Raw genomic sequence first — 20,764 nt, forward strand, 5'->3', positions numbered from 1 at the left:
GACTAGCAGACAACAGAACTCTTGATGTTACATGCATGAGTGGCATAGTGTTGAAGACACCAGTTGATTTTTGGACTTTGAAGGATGTCAGAGTTGTTACAAGTTTGAGGAAAAGTTTGATTTCTGTTAGGCAGTTGAACGAACAGAGATATGAAGTGAAGTTCAGAAATCAGCAGTGGAAGGTCGTCAAGGAAAATCTTGTCATGACCTGCGGAAGAAAGAGAGGTTATGGTCGGATTACCGTGTCTGAGGGAGTGACCATCCCAGTTCAGAAGATAAACAAAGTTCGGTTCACAGAATCTCGTGGGCAGTAGAGGGTTGTCTTTACAAGAGAGAAACCTCCAGAGGTCAGATTCAGGATGAACGAGCATGGAAAGGTTCAGGTAGACCAATCAGAGGTATTTGTGGCAGTGGGAGCACGGGTTGTGCTTCAGCTGAGGTTTCTTGTTGAATATGAAGAGCGTTTGTTTTGTTCCAGGATCCGGCAGTTCCTGTAAGTGGGAGCCGGTAGGAACAGAGAATGGTTTCGTGAACATTGTTTCGTGACTTCAAGTGGGAGATTGTTGGGTATGAAGTCAGGACCAATTGGGTTGGGCTGAGTAGACACCATGTTTTAGTGAGTGTGCTTAATCATTGTGTCCCTTTATTATCTCTATTTATCTCTATTTAAAGAAATCATTGTCGTGTGGATGTAGGTTGCAGTTAACGACCAAACGTTAAATCATGTGTTGTTTATTTTCTGCAGTTGATTTGTGATTATGTGTGTTGTTTCCGCGTGCATTTTTCCCATCAGAAATCACCGGTGAGCAAGGTTCAACACAAGGAACCAGTGATTATATATCAAATGCACGCTCGTCCAGAAGCTCATCGGAATCCGTCACTCCGATCTTGATGATACTGGCGATGCCAATGATTAAGGATAGCTGCAACAGCGTGGGTGAGGTCAAGGCCAATTTCATAGCGTTGGAGCCTTCGATGATGCCAGATTATGTTTTGCAATGTTGGAATCTGAGTTCTTGATTTGTTGAGAAATTATTTATAGTTTCTTAATCATTAATCTAATTCGCTATTCTATTTAAGTCCACCCCTCTCATGACATTTATTGTCTTGTACATATTATTGTTTGTGCACACAAATTCATTAATCTAATTCACTATTTTATTTAAGTCCATTTCTCATAATAATTTATTATTTGTATAAATTATTGTTCGTACAGATTATTGTTCATGCAGGATTCATTAATCTAATTCGCTATTCTATTTAAGTCCATTCTCTATAATAATTTATTGTTTGTACAAATTATTCTTCGTATATATTATTGTTCGATGGACTCATTAATCTAATTTGTTATTTTATTTAAGTCCACTTTCTATAATAATTTATTGTCCGTACAAATTATTGTTTGTATATATTTAGTGTTCGATGAACTTATTAATCTAATTCGCTATTCTATTTAAGTCCACTTTTCATAATAATTTATTGTCTGTACAAATTATTATTGTTCATACATATATTACTGTCCGTGCAGGTTAATTAATAGTGATGAAGCTGGCTTGTTAACTTTGCTTAAATAAACAAATTTTACTATAAAGGAAAATTTTATTTTGGGATGTTCGTGTGTACCATATCTTTATATCTTATATTTGAATATAAAAGTATATAAAAATAATAATATTAATAATTGAATATAAAATATTATTTCATAATAAATATGATTTATTAATAAAAAATATAAGTTAATTACACTATTTTTTTCAGTTTTTTACTTTAATTTCAATTTGTTCAGTTTTTTCTATTTTTTTAGTTTTTTTTTATAGAAAACCAAAAAACAGTAGATTTTCACAGTCAGATTTGCTTCCATGGGTGAAATTTCGATATATTCTTTTATTAAATTTTGGTTGTGAAATTAAATAATATTTATCTATATCGATTTTGTGACTCAAGATATTATTGAATTTTATGCGTTGTAACACAATAAATTTTGATTAACCAATATTTGACAAGTACGGGGTGGTACAGTTAATAAATTTGGAGGTTGCAAAACAACTAATTGCAGGATGGGCCTTGGCCCAAATAAATTCAATAAACTTCATTCTTTGAAATCAACTGTCTAATTACTTTTCTAATTCATTAGTTTTCCTGTTTTTAAGACTTATATGAATTTTTAATCTATAATTTTCAATTAATAATATTTTTTATTATAAAATAATTTATTATCAATGTTTCACTTGTTATAATTCAAACATAAGAGACTTTCAAACGGTTAGACTTTATAAATCGTATATTCACAAATTACACAATTAGAGTTTACGTTTTAACTATTTTTTAGTTGTTGTTGTTATTTTTTTAAGGTTCAATTATTGTTTTTATTCACATCTTTAGTCACTTCTTTAAAATTCAATTTTCTTCTAATTTTTGTATTAATTTTTTGTCTAGATGAACTAGATAATGGGCATGCGATTCATGTAACAAATATTTACGACAAATCAAAGTGAAAACATATATGTAAAATTGAAAATAGTTAAAGGATTTTTTTAATAACAACAAATGAAAAATACAATAAATTAAGTATGCTTTTACTTTCTTAATTCTGAATATTTTCAAACAAATAATATTTGAAGTCAAATTGGATACTTCTTCTTAACTGTAAACATAATTGAAATTAATGTAACTTGTTTCAATAAGGATTTTCAAACAAAATTGCTGTTTTGCTTGAAATAATAAAGTTTAAAAAATTATGAAACGCCTTATTATAATACTAAAGAAAGAAAGAAAATTTTAAAATTATGAGAATAGGAGAAAATTAGATATTAGTTGATAGTTTCAATGTTTCGTTTCTAATTTTGTGTATCTTTACGTAAAATTATACAACGTCTAAAAAACTTATGAATAAAATTCGTTAAATTTTAAATCAAGAGATTGTAAATATTTTTTTCTTTGGTTTCTTTAAACATTCGGTTCCAAATTTAAAATAAAAAATCATGACGAAAACCCGAATTAATATATAAAATAATATTAAAATGCAAATAAAAACTCAAAATCCTAAGATAAATGTATAAAATAATGGAGTAAAATAAATTAAAAATTTGTAAAAATGTTAGGTTATAGTTTGAATGTTTCGTTACTATATTTCATATAAAATATTATAACATTTAAAATAAAAGTTCTCAAAGAAAATCATTGAATTTTAAAAGCAATAAATTGTATATTTTTCCTTTTTTTACTGATTTGTTTTCAAATTTAAACGATAAATTTTTTTAGCTAAAACCAAATTAGAAGAGAAAGTGATAACAATTTAAAAGTAAAAAAATAAATAAGAAAAAAACTTAAAACAAATTTTGAGTAGTGTGAGTTTCTGGGTTAAGTCAAAATTGTAATATAATAAAATTAGTTATGCAGTTTAAAATAAGTTTCTTATTTTCGGTAAAAGCTTTTTCTGGATGTTAAGTCGATTTAACAAAAACATCCAAGTATTTATATGTAATTTGTACATGATTTAAGGTTTTGTTAGATAGTTATTTATCTATTCACACTATTTCTCCTACTATCTAAAATTGATTTATATTGTTTACACCAAATACTGAATGATCAAAATGTTGAAAGATTAGATTGAATAGTCGAGAGGTTGGAAGGTCGATAATAAAATTAAAATTTAAATAGAAATGAATAAAGTAAAAATACTATAACAAAGTCTAGTAAATAGTTTAATAAATATTAGGTGGAAAGAGTAAAAGTTTAGTTGGGTTTAAAGCTCAATAAGTGAGTACTATAAATAGGTGATCAACTAAAGAGATGAGTAGAGTGTATTTTATTTGATAATTAACTAAAATCAATTATAACTTTATTATCGAAGTTTTTTGTAGGTATATACCTACCCGAGAACTGATATCAAGACCGTAGATCGAGATGTCCAATTGATCAAACTCAACAAGTGAGAGTTTATTATTCATATCCAAGTTGAAACCTAAATGAGTAAATGATGTAATCGAAGTAATATTCTAAAAATAGAAGATCGAGAAGAGAAAGAGGATTTAAATGAAATGAACCAGTTGAAGGATTTTAGTTTGTAAACGTGTTATGGTTAGTGATAGAGAACTAGTTTAATAAATTTGAAAAGCATGACTGAATAGAGTCATGTTGCTTTTGAGAAGATATTGACAAAATGGGTGAGAGTGTCTGAATTGTTGAGTCACCACCACCTTCTTTTGAACTTCAATATTCCAAGATGTTTATATGCATGCACATATAAACAAGTGAGATATAATTTTGGGTAATTGATTATAATATTATTGAATCCACTTTGATAGGTTGAGTGCTTGAACTTGGGCCAGTTAGTTAGTAGGTTCCCTTCAACCACTGCCCCTAAATATGTCTCCAAATCTAAACCAATATATTGGGAAGGTATGATATGCCATCTATCACCTTAACTTTGGGACCCTTCAACCCTTTATCCTTATTCATCTATGCTAGTTGACAAATGAAGACTTGGGTCAAAAGTGGTCAAATAAAAAAAATAAGCAAAAGTGGCTTTAAAAGGTTCAAGTGTGATGATTTCTTACTAGTTACAAGCCCACGTTGCCCATCCCCTTTTCATCATGCCATGGCCCATTCTAACTGTCCTCTTCTCCTAGTTTCATGGATGCATTGCATCCAACCCCTTTCACTTTCCATTAAACAACCACAACAAATATGTTGTAATCTTATGAATATTTTCCTCTCAATCATTAACTTCTTCAATTTGGCAACGTGTACAAGATTCTAGGAATTTATCATTTTAAGTGCTTCCCATCACTCCTTTCAACACTTGGATTTTCCTTCTGGTTGCCCTTATATCTCATATTGCTTCCACTCCCACCCATTCGTTTCTTTTTAGTCATCAATTCTTAATGGAAAGGTAGAACCTAAGAGTGAGCTTCATTCTTCTGGTATCATATCTCGGTTCGAGTAGTTTTTAGACTTTGACGAATATGAATAAAATCGATGTGAAAATAATTTTAAACAATAATAAACATTTAATATATGTGTTCTAGTCAAGAGAGATGTCTCCTTACTAGAACATACAGTGAAACTAGAAATGATTGTTTCTAACCCTAGATAGTGTTGTTGGGTCGTTCCTTTCCGTTTTCTTAGTCGTATTAAGTTTTAATAACTCTAATTCACATATCTGTCGATCACTATGATCTTCGTCTCATCTCTTATAAATACCATGATCGAAGATGATTCGATTATAAGCACTAACGGACTCATTCCATGACGATACAATATCAATCCCATTATTTTCTCTTCATATTATTATAATGACTGAAATAGCATAAATTAATTTTAATAGAAAATTAATATTTAATATTAAAAAGAACTGAAAACAATACCAAATACAGAAAGATGAGAAGAATAGATAACATAAGAATGACACATATAATAAAAAAAGTAAAACAACTCGATTAAAAACACGACTAAACTAAATGATCTAGTTAGAAGACATCTTTCGTTATTATAACAATTATGATTTTTAAAACTACTTTTAATTTTTGAGAATGAGAAGCAAGTTGTTGAAACCCTAATATTTGATGAAGAATGAGAGATATTAATTACACCGTCAAAATGGATAAGGCAAAGGGGGTTTGGGAGAAGAGAAGATTGGGGTTGGTGGCGTGGGTCCTAGAAGAGATGGAGGTCGGAGTTGGTCCATGACGGCAACCAATGAGTCTGCCTCCATGTGTGGAACTCGGTAGAACAAACGCAATCACGTGAATACATTTCTATGTCAAATATTTCCCAAGATTTCTCACAACATCATTGCAACAATAATGTTGCCTTTATTTATGCTACATTTTTCAATCTCAACAACACAATATACACAACCCAACTCTTTCAATCTTCGTATCTTGTTCCTTTTTTTTATTTATTTGACTTCCTTCATTATGTACATAATCATTTCTGTCTCACTATATCTCCTCCATCGTTTTTTGTTTGGTTTATAACTGTTGTGCATGAACCATTTCTGTGTTAGATTCATTATGTGCATATGTAATAATGGTTATGCATAAAATCATTGTCATATATGCCACGTGTGATGACAATTTTAAACTATTATAAAAACTAACAATGATTTATGACTAATGATTAAATCAATCACCATTCTAGAATCGTGAATAAAAGAAGTTTCTTAAGTTAAAATCTGTTTTTTGTTTAGCCTAATCATTTTCTAAATGACATACCATAATTTTCATGCAAAAACCTTTCTGATTGTTTATTTTACAATATCAAATTTCTATGCTGCACATTTTGCTATGATTTTAGTTTTAGATTTAGAAACACTTGTAAGAAAAGAAGGTTAAATAATCGTTTTTAAGTTATGGATTATTTTTAAAATGTATCAGTTTCTTCTCCCTTAAGAAACAATCCAAATTAATTACTTGTACATTCATAGTAATTAGTTTAAAATAAACAGGCACAGCAACAGTAAAATAAATGCAACCTTGGTTTATTTAAAACTTGCATTTCATTTGTTGATGTGTTTGATGGGATTGTACAACGAGAATAATGTCTACTTGTGCTTATACAAACTGATCCTTTAAAATTGTAGAAATTAAGAAAGAAGAAGAGCATGTGAAGAAGGTTCTTCAATGGAGACATGTGTGGTTTGAGTTAAAACATCCAAAACACAAGTTACAGGGACCATGGCCATGTTGCTTCAAAGCAAGAAACTCCTTCACTTCCTTCTCCTAACTCTTTTGCCTCGGATGCCTTTGCTCTCTGTCATAATAAATATACAAAAAATATGATGCAGAGTTATCAACTGATATACAAAATTCAATATTCTTCTGCTTTTCACAATCAACTATTCAGCTTCACGTTGCTTCCTTAATATTATAATAAATTATTCACTTTGATTCCCAAATCTCTCTCTCTATATATATAGCTATTACTTTAGTGTTGAATTTTTCAAAATGTGACAAAATTTCATTTCATTTAGTCCATACAATATTTTATATAATAAAGTTGGGACAATAGTGGAGATGTACAAAATCTGATAAAGTGGAAGGCTAGTCTTAATAATATTATCCATATCACAGTCCCAATTGTTTGCTGAACAATGATATATTATATTGACACTGTAGAACTTTTAATTGATGATATAAAAAATAATATTTTTGTTATTTCATACAAAAATTAAAATTTTAGATAAAAAGGAGAGTTGCACACACACTAAACCAAAGTTGTCAATGTATATTTTCTTGTTTTCTCAACACACATAATGAACAACACTGAAAAACAAGCATATGAAGCTGATGAAGAAATATTTAGCAGTAGGCACCTGCATTGTTTCCAAAGCATCTGACTCTGAATTGAAGTCATAATAGGTACTTGCTGCACTAAGCTTCATGGAGAGGAACTACATGTAAAACAAATATATTAATGTTACCTTTCAACTATATTTTATTTTTTGCTGCAAAATAACTGAATCCAATGCTACTTTTTTTTAATAAAAAATTACCTCCACTTGATGCTGCAAGGACTGCACATAGTTTATGATCTCGTCCAACATTATTGCCATGCCCATGGTCTGCAAAAACCAGATATTGACTATTAAAGTAAGACACATACTAATTCAGTATAGTAAAAACAAAATGAATATCATTGAATCCTTACCTTGTAGCATCCTGGGACAATGTTCTGCAAGCACCTAAGTTTTTCATTGATTTTCCCTCTTCTAACCTGAATAAAAAAGACAGCATAATACCCTTTAACATATAATTATTTTAAAAGTGGTATCTATGAGTGAGAAATGAAATTTAGAAAATATACCCTTTCTGCTAAACTGTGACTATCTGTAGCTTGACCTCTTTTGGCTCTAACATGAACTACTTGGTTTGGTTTCTTGTCTTCTACCGCATTCCTTTTGACTCTCTTGCCTCTTCCAGAACTCTGAAGACAACAAATAAATCATGAATATCTATCTTGCATATGAGTAAAAAATTGTGCATGAAGAATGGAATAAAATGAACAAGCCCAAGAAAAATTACATTTTTTGTGTTGCTTCCACTCTCAGAAATATCAGGAGTTGAGTTACCAGAACTGGGATCACACATATCAGTTGCTTCCCTTTTTTTACCTTCATGGACTTCATTTGAACTGATAGGAACTAACACTGGAACTGCATTGTGATCCACACATTGAAAAGGAGCAGGAAAATTTCCTTCCAAGTTTGGTGGAAATTGAGGTTCTGGAGAGGCCAATAAGGTGTCATCAAATGGCAGCAAGTTTTGAATTTCCATGTTATCGATATCTAAGAAAGGAAAAGAGGGTCTAAAGCTTTGGAAATGTGCAGTGAATTGGGCCATGTGATTTATAAGAGAGGTTTTGAAAGGTTTGAAGTGGTATCTGGATTATGTGGCTGAGAGTGGTATTTATAATGTAGGATTGCAGCTACATTAACCAATAGGAATAGTCTAAGTAACCCACGTGGCAGCTGAAGGTTCTGCAGTTGTGTTCCCTGGTTGGCCCCACACACAGGAGAAATGTCCAATTACAATATGGGCCCATGCTTTGTGAGACAAGCACTGTAAGATGGGTGAATGCCTTTATGAGGAAAGCAGGGTCTATTCTTTGGAGCTTTTGGAACTTTTAATTTAATGACAAAAAAAGAAACCTTTAATTGGGATCCTATCTTTCAGATCTCTCTTATCAAAGTTTTAACTGTTGTGGGAAAAGGGTAGTTGTTTCTACCTTCAAACTCTCTTCCCATGTATCAACATAATGTTTTCTGGAGTGGAACTTGATCTTCTTGCTTTTAGTGCTGCAAGATTCACTCTCTTATTTCTGCAATTATTTCAACAAACATTATCCAAAGCTAAGACCCTATTTCCAAATTTTTACTTCTAAATTCTCACTCAACTAACAATGCTACTAAAATCCTTTTCCTATGCCTCAACTCAACTACATGGATTACACATCATTCCAGTAAGCTACATGCTACATTTTCACACACTTTTTTTTTTCCCTTAAATATGTTATTAGTGAGATGTTTTGAGTTGATCGGTTCAACAGTATTATTGTCCCACACCTGGAAGCCTCACATCCGATCAAGGTCGAATACCGAAATTTCACTTGAGCGTCAGAGTGTCTTTTGCAGGTACATCCGAGTTTGAAATTCACGAAGGAGTGATAGGAAAGCTAATACTGTTTCGAGAAGAAGGACAATCGTTCTCTTCACTACAAAAAAAATCATTTCATAGAAACTAATTTTAGAGACAAAATAATTAGTTGTTATAATGACTAAATTAGAGACTATTTTAAAAACTAAAAACATTATTGGTTTCTAAATTTGTTTCTATTATTGATAAATAGTTTCTAAATTAGTATTTAATTAGTTACCAATGTTTTTGTTACCAAATTTATAATCTAAATAATTGGAAGTTAAAAGTTTGGTAACTAATTAGATATCTATTTATAAACTATTTATCAATAATAAAAACTAATTTAGAAACCAATAATTTTTTTAATCTTTAAAATGGTCTCTAATCTAGTTATTATAACAACTAATTATTTTTGTCTTTAAAATTAATTTTTATATAATGATTTTCTTATAGTGCTTGGTTACCACCCGTTCGAGAACAATTATTTTTGGAGATTATTTTGTTGTAATATATCGTATCGGTTGGAATTAATATTTCTTTATTTAAAAGTTTATTGTAATACGATAAATTTTACCTGCTGAATTACTCTGTACCTACCATCATCATTATCACAGCAATAAGGATACGGTAATTGTAGCCATAGAACATGGAAAATAGTGAAAATAATTTTCCTGAAAGTTGATCATCTACCATGTTTGTCTGAACTTGATGCTATATCACATCATGGTGCTTTATGATTGATACTTACTGAGAGCATTTGCCTCTTCAAAAAGTGTTGTGTTGAATGCAGAATTTTAAAATTGAGCATGCACTTTGTAGGAAAAGGCCCTGCAGGATTTCTTGGCAAGCAAGTTTAATTGTTTTTCATTAAGCTATTCAAACAAATCTGTCAATTTTTCTTTCTACTGTTTGAACCAGGGACCTGATTTTCTTTTGTTTGGTGACTTGCCTCTGATTTGGACTGACATTTGAGAAGTGAATGAACCAAAGTTTAGAACAGAAGTGGCCTTGTGACATGTGGAGTGTATCTTTGGCATATGACACTTCATTCAATTCTGATTTAAGGGTAGATTCCTAGGCCTCCAATTGCTGCTATGGCCAAATAGCAATAGTTGTTGGTTACCCTATATGCCCAATTGTGGTTGTAGGTCTTACAAAAGTGGAGATGGTTTGAACAATTGTGAGAAGCATTGGGGATTGGTATTGAAAGAGAAACTGTTAACTTTGTGACAAGCTTCCCTATAGAAGTAAGGCCTCAGTGCCCCTTTTCAAAGCCATATAGCAGGCACTGCCTAATTTGACAACTTGAATGTAAGACCTTACCAGATTACAATAAATTTTGTCATGTTATAAACGTGGGATGAAGTTGCCCATGCACTTGCATTTAATCTTTTGCAAAAATTAAGGTACTACAGCCAAACAAGTTGGAATTTTGATGAGGATACCATTTACAAAGATGGCCTATGGATGGCTATTAATTAGGTTGGATTCACCTAACACATAACTGCATTTGACCTTTGCTATTACCTTTCTACTTTCTCCACCTTGCTCCCCATTCTCCTTCTTTCTCTTCTTCTTTATATATTTTAGTTTAGGTTAAAGTTCTTATCACTCCTAAAATATGATACATTAGTAAATTAAATTATTCACATTTATTCAAATTAGGTTTACATCTATCTATATATTATGAAAAAAATGGTATAAACTATATTGATCGTACCGGTACCGCAACAAACCCCTTTGAGATCGGAGAAATAATATCACTAGGATCAATCATCCATTTGAAGTATTGTTCGCTTTAAAGGTTGGTGTTTCGTCACAGTTTTGTCCTTAAAGAACACATTGGTGGGTTAAAGGAATAATGAATATATAAACTACCCTTAACCTCAACTTCTGAGTAATGTGAGACTATATTGACTCTATCAGAAGAATTAGTAAAAATCAACTCATTCAGAGTTTGTTCTTAGAAGAGAAATTAATTTATATCCATGAAACTTAAACATACATCATATGCAGGCATGTTATAACACAGTTTTAGCATTTGATAAAATGACTTATGAAGAATTGTTGAAGAGAATCTTCTTACTTTCTTCCAAAAGTGACATCCAAAGCTTATCCAAGTACATAAGATTCAACAGTTCATATATGTCATTTTTCTTCTTCTTTCATAATATTGGCATATAACTTTATCATAAAAGTCTTTATGCAATCATACACGCTTTACCTCTATTGTATTTCGTTGGAAAATGATAAAACAGGACATGAATCTATCAACTTTTAGACTACAATATCATTTCATATATGGTGCCCACTGATTTGGGTTTAAGTTCATCCTTCACATCATTAATTTTTTCCTTTTTCCTTTTTTTAATACTTCACATCATTGGTGCAGCGTAAGGAAACATTTTCAAGGAGAATTTCATAAGTGGGCCCTTCTATTTTTATCCATTCCAACTTCTATTGAGCCAAAAAATATTTCAGTTGGGCTTTACTACTTTCACTATGTTTTTGCTAAGCTCACCATCCCTTTAATTTTTTATTAAAATACCTACGCAAATTATAGCAAAAAATATCTGTGAATAACATTTTTTTAAAGATAACTAACTAGATTAAGTTCTTGTGTAGTTAAAGAAGTGATTTTAAAATAGAGCGATGATATTTTTACAATTCTTATTTTATATAAATAATCATAACAAAATAATGATATAAAATTTAAATAATTAAATAATTTTTAAATTTTATATTATTATAATAAAGTTTTCAACTACTTGTAAATAAATAAGGGTGATCGAAATGTCATTGTTTTTTAAAGTATACAGTTATAGATACTTGTCTTTTGTTGGTGTTTGGTTTGTAAAATATTTAACGGATATTTTAAACTAATATAATTATACTTTTTAGATAACTACATTTTTATTTTTTTTTAATTTAAATCTTTCATATTTTGTTAAGAGTTTTTTTATCCTTAAATAGTGACTATAATTAATTTAGTAAAAACACAACATTAATTGAAACAATTAGACATTTTTAAGTGCATTATCTAATTAAGTAATATATTTAATATTTTATATAAGTAAGATCATAAAATATATATTTTTATTTATAATATTATGATTAAAAAAAGTAATATTTTTTTGAAAATGATAATTACTTTTTTATATAAAATATTATTAAAAGATATTTATTCTGTATCTTTTTTATTTTATAATTATAAACCTATCATTTTATATGTAAATAATTATTACTAACAAAACTATATTAATTATTTTATTTTAGTTTCAAATGTGTAATATGAAAAAATAAAAATGTTTTTAATATTACATATAATTTTAATATATTTAATTAGTAATTATTAAAAAACATACATATTTATATTAATTTTCTTTGAAGTTAGTGTGAGGATTTAAGTTTTTATGTATTTTTATTTGAATATTAATTGATTAGATATGATGGTAGAATTTAAAAAAGAACAATAATAACTGACATCAGTTATATTCATTTTATATTTAAATAAATTATTATTTTATTATAATATAGTATTTTATTTAAAAAAATAGTTGTAGAATAATTATTTTTATTATTTATGATGTGAAACAAACTTTATTCTTTTAAAAAAAATATGTATCTTTAACAAGTAAGAACATATATCTTCTCACCTCCAATTTATCTACAAAGCTCACAATGGTTTAAAAGAGTTTCCAATGTACATTTTCTTAAATCAAATATTCGCCTAAAGAGTGTGGCTTCCACACACAATTGTGTGATATACATTGTGTACATTGCACTTTTAGAGATTCTTTTATTTCACTTAAGTATGATTTTTTTGTACAAAATTAAAATAATTGATCAACATAAACATTTTTGTTGACAAATAATAATTAAAAATGTCAAGAATTTAATGTTAATTAATATTTTTGCTGAATATAAATAGAAAAAAAAATGCAAAAATTACAAATATTTAAATCTTAAAATTAATATACCAATAATATGTCAATATTATACCACAATGTGTTTTTATAGTAAAGAAACTTTATACTTTGAGTAATTCATGGTTAAAGAATGCAAGATAAGAAGCACACGAGAGAATAGAATAAAGGTACGAAATGATCTTGATGTAGAGGTGAATTAATGACAATAAATATTAAATAGTTAAATATGTTTTTCTTAATGTATTATAATATGAAATTGATTTTTTTTTCAAAAATTTAGATTACAAGAAAATTATGAAATAAAAACCAATTTTTAGAAATCAAAATAATTAGTTGTAATAGTAACTAAATTAGAGACCATTTAGAAATTAAAAAAAAATGTTTCTAAATTAGTTTATATTATTGTTAAATTGTTTTTAAATTAGTATCTAATTAACAACCAATATTTTTGCTACAAATTAAATTTGGTAGCAAAAACCTTGACTGTAAATACCAATTTAGAAACCATTTAACAATAATATAAACTAATTTATAAACCAAAAATTTATTTAGTACCTAAAATGACTTCTAATTTAGTCATATTTTTTTTGTTTTAAAAATTAATTTCTATTTCATGTTTTTCTTATAGTGATGTGAATACTTGTAATAAAAAAACTATTGCAATGAGTCGCTAACCACCGACAATCATATTAAATATTTTGTTCATGTGATAATTAAACTTTTTCACATAGATTATATTATATTCATATCAACAATGTGTCATTGTTTATATTAGTATAAATTTTTTATAAAAAAAAACTATTTTTAATTTTAATTTTTAAAACTTAGTTTTAGTTTTGTGTTGATGTAGAAAATGATTTATTACTGACATAAACTTTATAACATTATAATATAATAATTATTCTACAAATGTATTTGTCACATTAAATAAACGTAAATATTTATATGATCTAAAATTTTAACTAAAAATAAAATTCAATTCAATTTTATAGTTCAAAAATAAAAATATATCTAATTCAATATTAAATATTAAATGTGTATCCATTATCAAAGTTCAATTTTCTTCTCCACTCCATTGGTTGTGGGTTTTGCCAAATACTTGTACAACTTTGTCACTCAACCTGTGTTGTCTATTGTCTTCTATTACAGATCTATAACAATTACAAATCAAATCCAAAACGTTAACATCATCAAAGAAGTATCCAAGTTCACAATATGAAAATGCCATGGATTTGCTCTGTTAGTCACCATTTCAACCTTAGACCTATGCATTGAACTACTACTTCTGACACAACCTTTACCAATGGCAAGTGATTGATTTAATGCAACCAAACAAAATCAGGATGAAATTCACCACACATATGCTCAACAAAATTTTGTTGTTTCCAAATATGAAAAGAACCCATCATTCACAAACACATCCCATTCAACTTGAATACATGGACACAATTTAACATTAGCCATCCTACAGTTTTCTTGACCAAGTTTTTCTCAAAAATTCTCATCAATCCACAATTTTCAATTATAATAACAAATATAACTCTATCCCACCTTCTATAGCGCTCTCGGTGGCTTTCTTCAACTGAAAAATCAACATCAGAAAATGCAGAAAGTTAAGTCATGTGCATAAGTCAAAGATAGCAGCAGTGAAAAATCGTAGCAGACTTTTCAATTTTCTAATGCAGTTTTCATCATTTTTGTGTAGAAATGAATGAAAAATTAATAATTACATAGATTAAAAATTAGAACATATAAATAAATACAAATCTCACTTTATAAACCGATTTTATAAGATTGAGTCAGACTTAAAAATCACGTTAGACAGTTATTGGATAGTTCTTATAACCAATAGTTCTTATAACCAAAGGCCGACATCATGGAAGAAGTGACAACCAATAAACGTAGAAAGTGGTCCTGTTCTAAGATTCCTAGCAGGCTTTCCATGCCGCCCCTTATTATGCCAACACCAATTACCACACGTTTTGAGTAAGTTTATTATTAAATTTTGTTATGTTCAGTCAAGCACGTTTCTGTCACTGTTATTACGACCACCCAGCGATTTCATCATCCAATTTCAGTGCCTTTCATCTCATCTGTCATTACTCATCACAATAATGCCTTCATCTGATACGGCTGCAGAAACATCCAAGTGTTTCTCACATTGTTAATATCGATTTTGCATATACATGTAATGTTATTCACGTTTGATTCAGCAGATGAAACTTGTCAAAACTATAATTATTATTTGGGTGAAGAAAATGTTACTTTTTTTTCATTTTTGCTTTTTTAGTGTTTTTCTAAACAGAAAATTTGTTGCATATAAAGGGTTTACACGTTTTTTAACCGACATGCACTCAATCATTGAGTTCTTCTTTCAGTGTTAACACGTTTTTCTTGTACTAACTCTGCAGTAGAAAGAAAATACTTAACTTTTATGTGTTCAAACAATTAATACATTTTGTTTGATCGTTTCTTCCATGATTCTATCTTCTGTCGGCCATAGATTGTAAGTAATTTTATTTTCAAAAGATTTTTAATCAGTAAACCAGAACCAAGTTTAGTCATAACCTCATCATTTTGGAACTCAGTAGTACCAAAGTTAACAGCTTAACAATTCAAAGGTGAATGTTGAAATCACTGCTGCAACACCAACCTGGATCTTACTTACACTGCCAAATAAATAACAGAGAATGCGACGTAACACTCATTTTCTATCCTTGTGTAGAATTGTGGGGACTTTTATTGATGCCTGCATGGGAAATTGAGTGGTAAATTTGGAATACAATTCATTTCACTGTGTTCTTTGACCGAGAACAATTTAATGTAAGTAGGCATAAGCTTGCAACGTTGATTTCATAGCTATATGCCTAGTGTGATTGCTTACAAATTAAAAATAAAAATGAAGTGTCGTTTTGTCAAGAAATAAAAGCAAGATGCCAAGCAACGAACCTATCCACCTTTCAATGTTTCCTGTGGCAAGACTATGGAAGGTGAATGGAAGGTGTCGTAAGGAATTTAGAGCATGAGTATGCTCTATCTTTTGGAAAAGTATTAAAGTGTATAGTGATTCACTTTGACCTGAACTCAACCCCCAAAATGGGATACAGACATACAGTGTATAGTGATAGTATATTATACACTATGCACCTTGCGTACAACAATTTGCTTTCTAACTCTAGTTTCTCCTTGACCCTTTTGAAATCCTGCTTCATATATATGCACATTTGGTGTTTATAGTTTTAGTGAGTGAGAATAGCCATGTCTACTTCAAAGAGCGTCAGCAGTTCTAGTGAAGATGACAATGAACTTAGAAGAGGGCCTTGGACTCTTGAAGAGGATAATTTGCTCTCCCAGTACATTTCTAATCACGGGGAAGGGCGATGGAACTTGCTGGCTAAACGTTCAGGTAACTTTGCAACTGCATAAGAAGTTAAATGCATGAAAAAAGGACTACTCTTTGAAGTTGCAGATTGTCAATTTTCATGCTTATTCTGATTGATTTCATATCCTTATCTGAGACAGGATTAAAGAGAACTGGAAAAAGTTGCAGATTAAGGTGGCTAAATTATCTAAAACCAGATGTGAAACGGGGAAATTTGACCCCACAGGAACAACTTTTAATTCTTGAACTCCACTCAAAGTGGGGAAACAGGTATTTATCTTTTGCTTTTGATTCTTCAGCTCTATGGGTTTTTAATTAGCGTTATGACTGCGGCTATGGTCATTATTTTATTGTGAAAAGTTGTAGTCAAATGTGATCAATGCAATCTCCATCCTTGCCGAAATTGCAATCATAAACTCCTTTTTAAAACTCACTTATGCCTATATAAACAAAGCAAATATTGCCACTAGATCGACTAGACCAGAGATTAAAACATTTAATAGTATATAAATGAATGCATAATATGGTATCAGAATCATTTCAAATATATCTTAATTAGAGTTTGTTGTGTTTATCAGATCAGACCATCCACTATCAGGTCTTATCGGAACATTGAATTAGAATTAAATTTCATTTCATAATATCTATCAATATAACATATTTCTTTTATTTGGATTTGTAGGTGGTCAAAAATTGCACAACACTTGCCAGGAAGAACAGACAATGAGATCAAGAACTATTGGAGAACTAGGATTCAGAAACAAGCCAGACATTTGAAAATTGACACTGACAGCAGAGAATTTCAAGAGCTTGTAAGGCGTTTTTGGATGCCAAGATTGCTTCAGAAAGCAAAAGAGTCATCATCATCATCTTCTTCAGTCATGCCAATTCAGAACCAGGCAATTCCTTTGCTTCTTGATGATGGAGTTTCTCAACAGTCAACGGTTGGGAGCATACCATGGCAGGGACCTTGTATGAGTATGAATGGAGGTAGCTCCACTTATATGGAGCAACATGAGCAGAACTCAGACTCTGAACACAACAGTGGTTCATGCATCTCCTTTTCTGAGTCAGCAAATATTCCAAAAGTGTCTCAGCATTTTGGACACACCATGGACCAATTCCATGGCTTAAGCAACAATGAGTTTGGCAGTTTCTCATATGATGGTTACCATGTAAATGACAATGCCTATGAGATGAACACCTTCAAAACAACAACTGCAAGGGTGGCTCAGGATTTTCAGTACCCAGTTGGTGATTGTCAAACGGCAGCAACTGGTTGGCTAAGCAACGATTTTGCATGTACCATGTGGAACACGGATGAATTGTGGCAGTTTAGCAAGCTACAAAAACAAGACTTTTAGGGTTTTGATTTTTGGAATAACCCAAACACTGTCTTTGATGATATTATTGTGGATTACCTACCAAATTAATTAATACAGAGATGGTGATTGTTTTTTTTGTATATCTGTCTTCTATTCCTCTGTTTTAGATAAGACTGCTTTCTAATTTGTATTGATTCAGATTGAAACCCTACAGAAAAGTCAATGCTCACTATCTCGTGAAAACACAATACCTAATTAGTGCAATCAACATTTAGTTAGTGTATTTGTGGTTGAAACCACTATTATGGATTTTTATTGGAAGAATATGTAAATGATTTTTTAATTCTTCTTTTTTACTGTACCATTTGGGATTTGATCCTCATTTTCTCTCTGCCTACTTCTTTTTTAGGTCACTCATGTTTATGAAATTACCTTTTAATTCTTCTTCTCTATATCTATATGTAATATGGATTTGTAAATCACTCTGAAGATTAAGTTAGTGTTTGCATTAATAACTAAATAAAAAAATAAAAAAATTACTAAACATTCTATCTATTTATACTATTTGTTAATGACATATTGGGCCCATCACACCATTTTAATTCTTTTATTTATTTCTTATTAATTAATTTTATTTATTTTTTATGCGTGTCTTTTATTAACACGTAATATTTTCACTAACGTTTGCATTTGTTCTTGACTTCTTTTGATCTCTCGCCTTTTTAACTTTTTGACATACAGACTTTTTTGACATGACTAGTTCATTATGTCACTACAAGAAAATAATGAAATAAAAATTAATTTTTAGAGACAAAAAAAATTAGTTGTTATAGGGGCTAAATTAAAGACAATTTTAGAGACTAACAAAATTTTGATTTTTAAATTAGTTTCTATTATTGTTAAATGGTTTATAAATTGATGTCTAATAAATTTGGTACCAAAAACATTTGTTGTTAATTAGACACCAATTTATAAACCATTTTACAATAATAAAAACTAATTTAAAAATCAAAATTTTTGTAGTCTCTAAATTGGTCTTTAATTTAGTCACTATATAGCAACTAATTTTTTTTTATTATAAAAAATGGTTTATATTTCATCATTTTTTCTTGTAGTAGTGTGTGTTTAACTTTAAATTTATAGTAAATTTAAGTATCTTTAATGTTTTTATTTAATTTTTATTATATGTAACTCGATAAACCATAAAGATTATACTAAGGTGAATTATAGTTGGGAATTTAATTTCTATCTCAGGATATATTTATTTATATTATATAGCATTTGAGATGATGAATTTTCAAAATTCATTACCCAATTTTCGTTAGTGTATTCTTTTATGATTGTGTATTTGAGAACTGGTCCAACAAAAGTACCATTGATTCAGTGCCTTGAATTGTCAAATTTGATGACTTCATTCGTGAAATAAGTGTTCTTTGTTGTTCTAGATAACCAGAAAAAAAATTGTCATAAGTGTAACAAAAGTTTTCTTTTTAAGGTATAATAAATATGGGTAGTGATATGTTAACAGTTTCATAAATTAAGAAAATAATATTTTAATTATATTTAGTTTATTTTTAATTTTAAATATTATTATAATGTGATGTTAAGTATATATTTTTATTATATGTGATGTCAAAGAAATATTTTTCATAATAAATAGAGTGGTTCCGGTAAGTTGGAATTCACCCATCTGAAATCACTTTATATATGAATTGTTTCTCAACTAGTAATATATAATTTGAAATGTATTATTTTGATTTACCACGACTCAAACATAAAAATCCACCTGGATTTTAAAAAAATTATTTTAAAAATAAGAAATGTCATATTTTTTTATTTAATAGAAATATATTGAATAAAAACTAAAACTCCATAATTAAAAGCTAAAAAATAATAAATTACAAAATTAAAAACATGACACCAATTCATTCTTAAATCTCATAAATTTTTAAAAAATATTTTTATTTTTTTACAATTCTAAATTTTGACATGAGACATTATATATGATGCATTAAAAAAAATTAATTTAATCAGAAGATATTTTTTATTTTTTAAGTGAGATAGTGATTCAACTCAACCATCGTAAATCTCGTCCAGATTGTGTGTGAATCCAACATTTCAACATATTATAACAGTATTTTAATTCTGAAAATAACCTGATATAAATATAAATATGTAACGTGGACCAATTTCATTCATTCTTTTTAATTTATCTATTTCTAAATATGTATAATAATTTAGATAGAAAAACATACTGATGTGAAATAGAACTGGTGATGTTTGACTATTTATGTGTTAATCATCTCAAACAGCTAAGAACCGACCCAAGGATAAGGTCACAAAAACTTCACTTTTACATTTATTAAAAAATTATCATTATTAGTTTTTATGAATAAAAGTGTCACAATTAAAAAAAAAAAATATATATATATATATATATCACAAAAATTGGTTTTAACTCTCCCCGCATATAAAAAATAATCCTGAATAATAATTTTATTACATAGTCATAAAAATATGAGGAATACCTTATTTTTTACATCGCCATGAGAAAAATTTATCTTAGAAATAAAAGTATTCCGTATAGTAATTAATAATAACAACAACTATGATTAATTTATAATATTATTCAAATGCATAATTTAGTTTCTGCTAGATATAGTATTTTTATTCCTTCATATGTGAATTACGTTAATGAATAAAGCTAGTTTATGTTGATATAATAAGTTAGTTGATACATCAGTTATTATATATTATAGTAAGTTGAAAATAAAATAAAGAATGAGAGAAAAACAAATGTGTTGCTCTTCTTTCAACAATTTAAACAACTAATTTTGAGATCTTTGTTTCAAAATCAAAGCAGAAGTTTGGACACGTGGAAGATTTAGTTTGGGCCAAGAGTTTGAAAAACGTCATGAAGAATTTTGAGAAGGAATGATACAGTTGCATTTCAAAAAAGTCGCACTGTTTACGGGATAGAAAATTAAT

The 20,764-nt window shown here is 29.0% G+C and overlaps 2 protein-coding genes across 2 annotated transcripts; one reads left to right on the forward strand and one right to left on the reverse strand.

The window, feature by feature from the left end:
• Nucleotides 1-6,463: 6,463 nt before the first annotated feature.
• On the reverse strand, nucleotides 6,464-8,377 carry LOC137809833 (transcription factor BEE 3-like). Its single transcript, XM_068610903.1, has 6 exons — nucleotides 8,028-8,377; nucleotides 7,810-7,929; nucleotides 7,654-7,719; nucleotides 7,499-7,567; nucleotides 7,319-7,396; nucleotides 6,464-6,756 (listed from the first exon to the last, which is right to left on the reverse strand). Exons 1-6 carry the CDS (start codon nucleotides 8,343-8,345, stop codon nucleotides 6,670-6,672), a joined length of 738 nt encoding a protein of 245 aa, XP_068467004.1. The 5' UTR covers nucleotides 8,346-8,377; the 3' UTR covers nucleotides 6,464-6,669.
• Nucleotides 8,378-15,206: 6,829 nt separating this feature from the next.
• Nucleotides 15,207-17,916, forward strand: LOC137812916 (transcription factor MYB62-like). Its single transcript, XM_068615169.1, has 3 exons — nucleotides 15,207-16,475; nucleotides 16,592-16,721; nucleotides 17,134-17,916. The coding sequence occupies exons 1-3, from the start codon at nucleotides 16,328-16,330 to the stop codon at nucleotides 17,813-17,815; spliced, it is 960 nt and encodes a 319-aa protein (XP_068471270.1). The 5' UTR covers nucleotides 15,207-16,327; the 3' UTR covers nucleotides 17,816-17,916.
• The last annotated feature ends 2,848 nt before the right edge of the window (nucleotides 17,917-20,764 follow it).

This window comes from Phaseolus vulgaris, chromosome 2 (genome assembly GCF_000499845.2).
Source record: "Phaseolus vulgaris cultivar G19833 chromosome 2, P. vulgaris v2.0, whole genome shotgun sequence".
Lineage (NCBI taxonomy): Eukaryota > Viridiplantae > Streptophyta > Magnoliopsida > Fabales > Fabaceae > Phaseolus > Phaseolus vulgaris.